The sequence below is a fragment of the Balaenoptera ricei genome, chromosome 8 (genome assembly GCF_028023285.1).
Source record: "Balaenoptera ricei isolate mBalRic1 chromosome 8, mBalRic1.hap2, whole genome shotgun sequence".
NCBI lineage: Eukaryota > Metazoa > Chordata > Mammalia > Artiodactyla > Balaenopteridae > Balaenoptera > Balaenoptera ricei.
In genome coordinates this window covers 80,809,557-80,820,619 of record NC_082646.1, presented here as the reverse complement: position 1 = coordinate 80,820,619, position 11,063 = coordinate 80,809,557, and the positions used below count along the sequence as shown (strand labels likewise).

Sequence of the window (11,063 nt, the reverse complement as noted above, 5' to 3'; positions counted from 1 at the left end):
TCATATCCCAGAATTTAAGTTCATCCATTGATTACAGATCATGCCAGGATACTGTGCTCCAAATTAATTGTGGCTTGACAGATCCAGTCTATAAAACAATGGTTTTATACGCTTTCTACAAAATGGGTCTAACCAGCAGAAGTGAATAGATTTGGTGCAGACAACCTAACTACATCATTTAACCAATTGATTTTAGTCTATAAGTTTGATGCTATACGTATCATTTCAGTCAGTGTCAATTACTCTTGCTTATGAGGTATGTTCAGAGTATCCAAGAGTGAATTTATTTGATCAGTGGTATTCCTATGTAGAGTCCCAACGTCAAAGGTTCCCACAGCCACTGATTTATTTTAATAATACATTTGTTTTCAAAATATACAAATTGGGGTTCATTAGTTCTACATGGCTATTTTACCTTCATCAAATCCTCATTTTAAAATGTATATTATCTGCTTGCATATTTGTATTTTGGACCTCTCTTCCCATCTCACATCCCATTACCCAATTTCATACCAAAAATCACACTGAGCATTTCAAACAGCTTGATTTATAGCTTGGAGTAATTCCAGCAGACAACCATAGGGGTGTGTCTATAGAATGCCAAAAATCTAATCAATTGTGTCAGAAATTTAGTCATTCTTCCTTGATATTTTGTCTACATTATACTAAACATATTTAAAGAATTTTGTTAATTGACTAAACCCCTGACGGAAATGCCTTGATATTATTTAGACATGGTTCTAAATAGTAATGAGAATAGCAATGAACACACTCAAATAAATAATATATTCGGGTCAGTACAGATTCCAACCTTGAGGAGAGTGACTGCAATTAACCAGCATGGACCAAAATCTTTATGCTATGGTTTCAATTTGGATTCTAAAAATGCTGAGGATCCACATTTAATCATTCTCCAGCTGATTTAAAAAACTAGATCATGGAAGTACTGGATACCCAAATGAACCAGAAGAATTAAACGTTATATTGCATTTGAGTTCAAAAAAGACCAATTTATACTGGGCAATTTACTGATGACAGTGACGATGTATGACTGTGGATATCCATTTTAATTAGATTATTGCTTAAGGATCATAATTGGCCTGGAATCTTTTGGAAAATTTGTAGACTACTGTATAAAGTTACATAAAATTGTGAAAAAGTTGCATGCTTTAAAAACTTAGTATTCCCATCAAGCTTGTGGTCTAAAAAGAGTATGAAGACAATAGCAAATGGATGTTTTTAACACAGTTTCTTGGTATTTACAGTCATTTTTTTTCTCTATTTGCCTTCCCTTCAGTGCTGGTCAATTGTTTTCCCAGGTTTTTTTCCTCTTCGCATTCAGTACAAGGAGGCACCGGCACATTCTGTCAAACAATAAGGAAAAGACAATTAGGAGAGTCAAAATAAAAATGTTGAATGTAAAAATTAAAATCCTAACAGAATAACTCATGTACCTCAACAAATATCTTACAGAAAACCAATGTCAGGCAGAAAATAAGTGTAAATATGTTAACACTGCTACTTCTTGAAAGCACATAAAATATTTTCCACAAATGGCAATATTTCAAAAACTATTTTGAGAAAACTTTGGTCAAACCATCCAACTCTGATGAATCTAACCCCCAAATTAAAAATGTGTTAAGTAAAATGAATCCTAATAATTGCTATGATGTAATATGTTTGGTCAAATATAGAACAGTCCAGATAGAAGTTCAGAATTAAGCTCTTGAGTTGTTTCTTTGTTACTTGTTTTTGTGGGGGATGTGTACTTCTTTCTTCCTTCTCTGCTTTCTCAAGTCTTCTTTTTATCTTCTTTGTCCTATAAGGAATATATGTATAATTTTTGTTCTCTGTTTACTTTTGTTTTGCTTCTTGGTTGCTGGGGAGGGGTGAGACCCCTCCCTTGCCCTTGTTCTTCTAGGACCTCAGCTAATCAAACCAAAAGTTTAGTGGCAGGCACAGTGGTCATGGAAAGGTCCAGAGGCAATAGGTGAAAGATGTGTCTTGTATTAGGTAATACAGCATCGCTGCTTTAGCTAAAGCAAGAGAGAAAATCATGGAACCCAATAGCTTCAAAAAGTGCTTTCTGACAATCAAAACAAGCAAACAAACCAAACCAAATACCTGTGGGACAGGTTCTGATTCTGCAGTGTCATTGCTTGCAGGATTTTCTTCGTGCTTCATTGAACAGGTCGTGCTCCCCTGTAAAAGCTGCGATTGAAAATAGGTCAATGAAGTTAAATTAAATGAAGGGAGGGAATAGAAAATCTCCTTTGAAATCTTCCCATTGAAAACTTCCTTCACTTTGAGACAAACTGAAAGGTCAAGCTAGGGACAAATTTATCACAACATTAGTGGGATCCCAGGGAATGGGCAAGCATTCATAGTCCATTTGGGAATCTTAGTGATGCTTATGACAGTCGGCTACTACAACAAAAGCTCAATTCCAATGGAAAGTTCTTTCTTTGCAAAAATTTTTAAAAAGTAAAGAGTTACAAAACTACTATATTCTATATCCGTGATGTGTCTAGACTCTAGGATCCATGGTCTTTATGCCTGCCGGACATCAATATTGCAAGCCAGGAAACAACTTAAACAATATGATCGTTGTAAAAAATTAATAACCTGGAATCACGATTAAATAGAGTCAGGAGACCAGAAGGGGGCGCTCTCACACCTTGCAGCAATAGCAGAGCCCAACAAGACGAAGAAAGACTCCTCTTCTTTCCTGGCAACAACTCAGCCCACGAAAAGCCATGAACTCTTTGTTTACTGTAGCCCTTCCAACTTTCTTTTCCCCTCTATGAAAGAATTCTTTTTCCTTTGCCTTGTGGGCACTTGTACCTTGCTCACCATGGTTGCAGACCCAAAATTGTAATTCTCTGCTGATCCCAAACCAACCCATCATTGCTGAAGAAATGTCTGTCAATCTATTTGTTTTTGGTCAACATCATCAATCTGTCTAGCAAAAAACTTCAACATCTTAAAAAAGATTATATTTCTGGGAAGAAGATCATATATTTTACTAACCAGGAAATCTCATCTTACTTATTAGCCTCAATAGTCTTGAAGAAAATGAATTACTGGCAGCATATTCCAGTTGCCCTTCATATTTCATTTTAACCAAGGTTAAAATATTGAATTTTCCTTCCCTCCATCCCTCCCTTTCTTTCTTCCTTCTTCCTTAGTCTGCCTCGCCTCCCTCCTCCTTTCCTTACTGCCTCTCATTCTCCCTTCACCTCTTCCTTTTATTTTCATCTTTTTTATTTTAAACACATTTTAAAGTAACTAAAAATGGTTTAATGTAAGAATATGTACATTTTTTTTAGTGATTTTTCTGTAATCCTTTCCCTGTATAAAACATATAAAATGGAGACTGGGAGTTTAATAGTTCATGGCCACTGTGTAACTCTAACCTTGAGCAAGTCAGTTTCTTTCTTTGAAGTCAAACAAGGAGGATACCTAAGCTGGCTTTGAACTCTAACTTTCCATAAATTCTAGGAGAGGATGATAACGAAAGAAGTTGTATATGAGATTTAACCTACTCCAATTCAAATCTGAGAGCAAAGCCATTGTCACATTCTCCCTATTCTTGCTCTACATGGCTCTTAACTGAACACTCATGTTACTTTACCCTTCTGTGTCTGTGTAATATGCTCTTCCCCTCCACCTTCATAAAGGTCTCTCTTCACTGGGAGATCCTGAAGACCGGCTACTTGTTCCCTCCCTAGCACATCATTTTCACCACCAGGTAGGCTCATCACACTCTCCTGCTCTAAAGGTACAATGCATTAGAAACATTAGCACACTTAACGTTTTTATATGTATATGCATGTCTGACTCTTCGATATATTGTAAGTTCCTTGAAGATAGAGGCTACATGTATCAGCCCTAGATCCCAGCTAGATGCCTATTAGATAGCAAGTGGTCAATATCTAATCACTAAATAAATAATAAATGAATAAAACAAACATTGGCTATGAAAATATTTCAGTCCTTTAGAATTTTCATAAATGCCTGAGTTTTTCATATGAGATTTAGTTGTATTTGATAAAAGCTCCAAAATGGTTGCACATAGCCCCTTCTTCAAAATAAGCCTAGAGTATAGTGGAAAAGTAAGATTATAACTATAATAATAGAAACCAGTAGTCAAAACCTTGAGTGCCTTAGTCCAAAGAATTTTAGGCATCTACACAGAGGAATCTTCTACGCTACCTAAGACTTTTTTTTCTTTTTATGTTGTATGGGTTTGAGTTAGACCTAGAAACTAAAATTTCCCTGGAATATTATAATTGTTTTGTTTTTACTGTAATAATACAACTGACCTTTGTTTTTATTATACTTGCTTTCGGCCTTGGGGAAAAAAAAAAAAACTAAAATAAATGTACTAAATCAAGCTCAGAATGCAGAAAGTAACCTGCAGAGTGTAAGGTTTCCCAATATATATTTTGGAATAATGGAGTTCATAAATCACGTTAAGTTTGGAGAAAAAGTTTATTTGAACATTAAACAGTGGTATTTAAGGTAGTTCTTCTCAGAGCCTTTAACACACAATTTCTTAAAGCTTTCGTCTTGAATGATCTGCTCGCATAATCATATAAGGTGCTGGTTAAAAAATAATACTCCTGGGTGATAATTCAGTCCTACGAATATAGGGCTTGCATTTTTAATCAGCAATCCAGCAATTCAAATGCACAATGAAATTTGAAATCCACTTCTTTGTAGTGTACAAATGCATTATAAATCTCTTAGGAGATATGATATAACCATTTGCCAAATCTATGTGACCCCAAAACCATTTTTTGTGTATGAATTACTACTTGAGGTCATTGTCATTAGAAAGATACTGTGGGATTTATGGCAGAGTATGTTCTTTCATTAATGCAAGCACAGCTGGCTATTTGAGACAAGCCTTTGATCATCTGAACAATGAATACTTATTAAATTTCAACAGTAAAGAAAATACTACGTGGCTGGAAGACAGCTCCAACCTTTTTTGATATTTTGATCTTATAATGAACACAACCTTTAAATTTATTTTTTGTGTGCCTCACAGGCATTGTGGAAACTTCATGAGATAGGGTTCATAAAATTCCTAGTGTTTCTCAGAAAGGCAACAGATATAAGCACTCCTGCAGGTACAAGCCTTCAAAACACTCTCTCAATTAGATAAAATTCAACTGGATGAGTATAGTACCTATTTCTAGAAACTCAAGTAATAAAATATGAAGAATGATCAGGAAAGTCTGCACAGATTCAGCTACTTCAGTATGCAGCTCACCTATTAATTTTACAGGTGACCTAGGGAGGACCACAGCTGGGTCTGTAAATTATGAAATGGGATGAGCCATGAACGTATCTTTATTAAAGTGATTACATGCTCTTTCTCACATATACATCTTCCCCAACACCACCAGAATAACCAGTTTGTTTCTGTGCTTTGGGCAACAAACTACCATCTGACAAAATGTTATATTATGGCCACAAAAGTAGGCAAAGTAACAACAAATTTAGTTGAGACCAGCCCTTTTAATTATTTACCCCTGTAGGAAAAAATACATAATCCTACCATGATGGGGCAGACTCTAATACTGGGGTTTCCTTAATAATTATCAGGAGTCACGTGCAAATGAATTTGAGTCCCAACTCCATCTCCCACTATCTCTGATAATGAACATTGAGGTTCCAAACTTTGGTATTTTACAGAAGAATAAAATTAAACACCAGTGACAGACAAATTTCAACATTAGAACAAATCAACAAGCAAAACACACTGCTATTTTTCAACAATATTTCAGAAAAGAAATAACATTTTAATACTAAAATTATATAAAGGATCCAATGTCAAAAGAAATTGTTCTTGAGAGGCAGAGAGAGAGAGCGAGAAAGAGAGAGAGACTGGTTCATGGAAAATCTGCTAATATTTTGTTATTTGACTATTAAATGTCTATTTTCTACATTCCTATACTGTTGAAAACTTCATGACGGGGCAGTACTTGTTGGTGGAATGATGGTAGGAAATACCAATTTAACCTCAATTTTCCCTCATTTGTAAAATGGGGATAATTCAAAATTTTGACATCAAGTGACATGATACAGTGTAGGTAACTCGGCTAGGTGAATGGAGTAAAGAGCCCATTTCAGGTTAGAATTGCTTTAGCCCTTATTTGCTGTATACACTTGGGAAAGTTACTTCATCTTAAGGAGGTTCTGACTCCTTATCTGTAGGGTAGGCAAAATGATCGCTACCTGACATGAATTTTGGAAGATTTAGATTAAATAAAACTATAGAATGGTTCCTAAAGGAGTATTTTGCACATATTAGGTGCTCCTCTTATGACCTTTCTCTAAAACTTTAAAGGAACTCAAAATACTTAATGCAAATGCGTAACTGGGCAACCTGAAATTTTACCAAGAAAAAATATCTCTGACAGTTAAAAAGTCCAACTCATTCTTCATATTTAATTAATATCTGGGACAAGCTGGAGGCTAAAAACAAACATGATTTTCAGAATACTGTAAAGGAGAAAAAATGGAATTAAGTACCAAGGTTTTTAGAAACATAAACACATTTTGGCTAAATTTTTCTCTCATGTCACTCTTGTGTATGAAATGCGTTTTTTAATATTTATTATAGAATGATACTTTAGTACTGTTTTAATATTAAGAAGGGCAGAAATTAGAAAAGAAGTTCAAAGATTAAAAACGTAATGCTGAATCAAAGTGATGGCTCTGAATTCAGTTAATGGAGGGACAGAGGAGTGGGAGGGAGACAGCGTCTGACACTGATGCTCCCTAACCAGCCTCCTCTAGGCGAGTCACATTACCTCTCTGAACCATAATGCTTCATCCTTCACACAAAATAGTTACAAATTTGAAACATGAAGCCCTGTCTAACTTCATAGTTTTATTCAGTTATTTATTTTTAATTAATTAATGTATTTATTTTTGGCTGCGTTGGGTCTTCGTTGCTGCGTGCAGGCTTTCTCTAATTGTGGCAAGCTGGGGGCTACACATCGTTGCAGTGCACGGGCTTCTCATTGCGGTGGCTTCTCTTGTTGCAGAGCACCGGCTCTAGGTACGCAGGCTTCAGTAGCTGTGGCACGTGGGCTCAGTAGTTGTGGCTCATTGGCTCTAGAGTGCAGACTCAGTAGTTGTGGCGCACGGGCTTATTTGCTCCGCGGCATGTGGGATCTTCCCAGACCAGGGCTCGAACCCGTGTCCCCTGCATTGGCAGGAGGATTCTTTTTCCTATTTTTTAATTAATTAATTTAATTTTATTTTTAAAAAATTTTTAGCTGCATTGGGTCTTCGTTGCTGCATGCGGGCTTTCTCTAGTTGTGGTGAGTGGAGGCTGCTCTTCGTTACGGTGCGTGGGCTTCTCATTGCGGTGGCTTCTGTTGTTGCAGAGCACAGGCTCTAGGCACACGGGCTTCAGTAGTTATAGCACGCGGGCTCAGTAGTTGTGGCTCGCAGGTTCTAGAGCACAGGCTCAGTAGTTGTGGAGCACAGGCTTAGTTGCTCCGCAGCATGTAGGATCTTCCCGGATGAGGGCTTGAACCCGTGTCCCCTGCATTGGCAGGCAGATTCTTAACCACTGTGCCACCAGTGGCACATAATTTTAGATATTCATCATTTCATAATTTTAGATATTTTGGAAAAAGTAACTTCATAATTTCATAACTTATGAAACTTCATAATTTTAGATATTTTGGAAAAATATTTACAAGCATCTGTTAAGATGAGTATTTTGTTTGGTGCTGAAGGAAATGTCAATACTTTTATAGTCTCTGTCCCCAAATTGCTTATTATCTAATGCAGAATGAGAACCTTATACAAATAATCAACATGCAAGATGGACCGTGATACAGGATAAAATATGTGTATAAACCAAGTACTATGGGGACCCAGAGGTGAAAACCATTATGTCTCAGGGAAGGTAGGAGGGGTCAAAGAGTTATTGACCAATTTAACCTTTGTATTTGCACACCACTGTTTGGCGAATTTCCTTATAATAATTATTAACGTGCTTACTGGGTTATTTGTATTTTCCAAATTATAAGTTAATCATTATTCTTATGGTTTCTATATGATTCCTGGTAAGAACTAATAATTAAGTTAACATTTTGCATGCTTTAAATTAAGACGTTATAGGAGGGTAAACATGGAAATTTATTATCTAATGTAAAAAGCAGAAATTTGTTCTAAAGCCCTTAGGAAACTATCTATACTTCCCATGTAATCTGGAGGCATGCCTTTTCCTTCTTAAAAAAAAAAATACCACAGTAGCACAATGAAGAATGCCTTGTACGAAGCCAACCTCTTCAGATGGTCTGATGGAACGTAGCCCAGAATGACAATGGTATATGGTCTCTCAGCCCAATTACAGCAGGGCATGACTTGCCTAGAAAATTTTGTTAAGCTAATGTCTGCCAACGACTCATCAGGGCATCAAATGCCACACAGTGAATACTGGATATAATTGCAAACTAGGACTTTTAAAATCTCTGCCAAAATTGTTTTAGCATGAAAATGCTGGCATAATTTTCTACTCGCAGCTCTAGATTTATTTCCTGCACATTTTCTCCTCTCAGTTCCCTGGACAGTGCTTTGCTGTTGAATAAACTCCCTTTGGTCAGGGACTTGTAAGCAGGTGTGATGGCAAGAATCTGAGCGAGGAGTGCTTCCAATGCTAAACATAAGCCATTGCTGCTTTTTGGTTCCTCAGCACATTAAGAAAAGTTAAGTGTGTGCTACCTAGAGGAGTCAGAAACACTGTAAAGCACATCTACATTGAGTAGTAAGTCTCAATACCTATGTGGAAATTAAAATAAAATGTTCAATGTCTTTAATTCTTGATATGCTATTAAACAATATGAGGCACATTTGCAAACTGCAGGAAAATGGGGTGAAGCAGGTACATCCTTTGCTTTCTCCCTGTGACTCCAAAATTACCATTGAAGTAAAGCTGCTTTCAAAGGAATTTAAACATCCCCAAAACTGATAGTCCAATATGCTGTTAAGCTTTTGGTGATCCATTTCAAGTTTTCTATGTCTACTAAGAAAAGGGCCAAGAAATCCAGTGGCCATTTTCCTAGGTGACCCTGCCTGGCTGCGTAGGGCAGGAAGTGGAACAAACCCACAAAGCTATCTAAGAATATGCATGGTCTCTAATTCCAAGTTTAGGACCTTGTCCATACAAGATATTGAGACCTTGAGTATGAAAATTGCAGAGCAGCTTTTTTAGACTGAACTAATAAGGACATCCATGATAAAACTGAACACTGTGAATTTAATATCTATGATATACAATCATCATGATAAACCTGTAAGAAATCAACATTAAAGATTCTCAAAATATTTAACAGGAAATATAGATGGAAGAAAATCTAGCTGGGTTTATTCAAACGATACACATTCCTGGGCTCTGTCCCAGATCTACTGACGAATAATTGATGGGAGTGGAGCCTTACCACAAGCAGTTTTACAGGCTGACCTGATGAGTCATAGGCAGGCAAGAGTTTGAAAATCATTGACATCTATTTTATAGAAAAGGGATCTGAATAACAAAATCACTTGCCATAGTGACGTGCTAGGAAACAGCAAAGTGGTAATTTCCAGGCTTTCTCTACTATGTTATTTAGTCTAGGGTATGACCAACAGGAATGAAAATGAATCACCTTTGGTATTTATTTACTAAGAGATTGCATGTGTTCCCATCAGCACTCAGTGAGGTTGCTGATGATCACAGAATCCTGCAACAGAACGGGATGATCTCATGATAGTTCTTTTCCTCTACTCTAATGCTTCATTTCCTGACTACATCCCAGAATGGTTGTTTTTCATTATTCAATCATATAATATACTATATTCTCTATTCTAGGCTAATTCTATTTTCAGATGCTTTTCACTGAGTTCACTTTTATATTTGACTGAAATATTCTCCTCCTTATAGTTGTTTCCACCAGTTTCATCTGTTTCTGTCCTGGATAGTAAGAGTGAATAAGACTAGATTTTTTTAATGATGGCCGTTCTAACTGGTGTGAGGTGGTTCTTCATTGTGGGTTTGATTTTCATTTCTCTAATAATTAGCTGTGTTGAGCATTTTTCATGTGTCTGTTGGCCATCTGTATGTCTTCTTTGGAGAAATGTCTATTTAGGTCTTCTGCCCATTTTTCAATTGGGTTGTTTGTTTGTTTGTTTTTGTTATTGAGTTATATGACTTGTTGGTACACTTTGGAAATTAAGCCCCTGTTGATTGCATCGTTTGCAAATGTTTTCTCCCAGTCAGGAGGTTGTCTTTTTGTTTTGTTTATGATTTCCTTTACTGTACAAAAGCCTGTAAGTTTGATTAGGTCACATTTGTTTATTTCTGCTTTTATTTCTATTGTCTTGGGAGACTGACCTAAGAAAATATTGGTACGATTTATGTCAGAGAATGTTTTGCCTATGTTCTCTTCTAAGAGTTTTATGGTATCATGTTTTATATGTAAGTCTTTAAGCCATTTTGAGTTTATTTTTGCGTGTGGTGTGAGGGTGTGTTCTAACTTCACTGATTTACATGCGGCTGTCCAGCTCTCCCAGCACCACTTGCTGAAGAGACTGTCTTTTCTCCTGTATTTTCTTACCTACTTTGTAGATGATTAATTGACTGTAGATGTGTGGGTTTATTTCTGAGCTCTCTATTCTGTTCCGTTGATCCAAATGTCTGTTTTTGTGCCAATGCCATGCTGTTTTGATTACAGTACCTTTGTAGCATTGTCTGAAGTCTGGGAGGGTTATACAGCCTTATTTATAATATCCGAGACATGGAAACAACCTAAGATTCCAGGTGAATAAAGTGTTATAAGTAGAGGAATATATATGTATATGAATATTATTCAGACATAAAAAAGGAAGGAAATCCTGCCATTTGGGACAACATCGATAAACACTGAGGGGATTATGCTAAGATACTTACATATATGAAATCTACTTATATATATGAAATCTAACTTACTTATATGAAATCTAACAAAACACTTACATATATGAAATCTAACATATATGAAATCTTACTTACA

General features: G+C 36.3%; 1 protein-coding gene across 2 annotated transcripts in view; it reads right to left on the bottom strand.

The window, feature by feature from the left end:
* Positions 1 to 1,161: 1,161 nt before the first annotated feature.
* LUZP2 (leucine zipper protein 2) overlaps positions 1,162 to 11,063 on the bottom strand; it is a 425,211-nt gene continuing 415,309 nt past the window's right edge. For both annotated transcript variants that reach the window (XM_059929605.1, XM_059929606.1), the window contains exons 11-12: positions 2,125 to 2,211; positions 1,162 to 1,364 (exon numbers count right to left, since the gene is read on the bottom strand). In XM_059929605.1, coding sequence (XP_059785588.1) covers positions 1,266 to 1,364; positions 2,125 to 2,211 — 186 coding nt within the window. In that variant the 3' untranslated portion in view covers positions 1,162 to 1,265. The remainder of the gene's footprint in view (positions 1,365 to 2,124; positions 2,212 to 11,063) is intronic.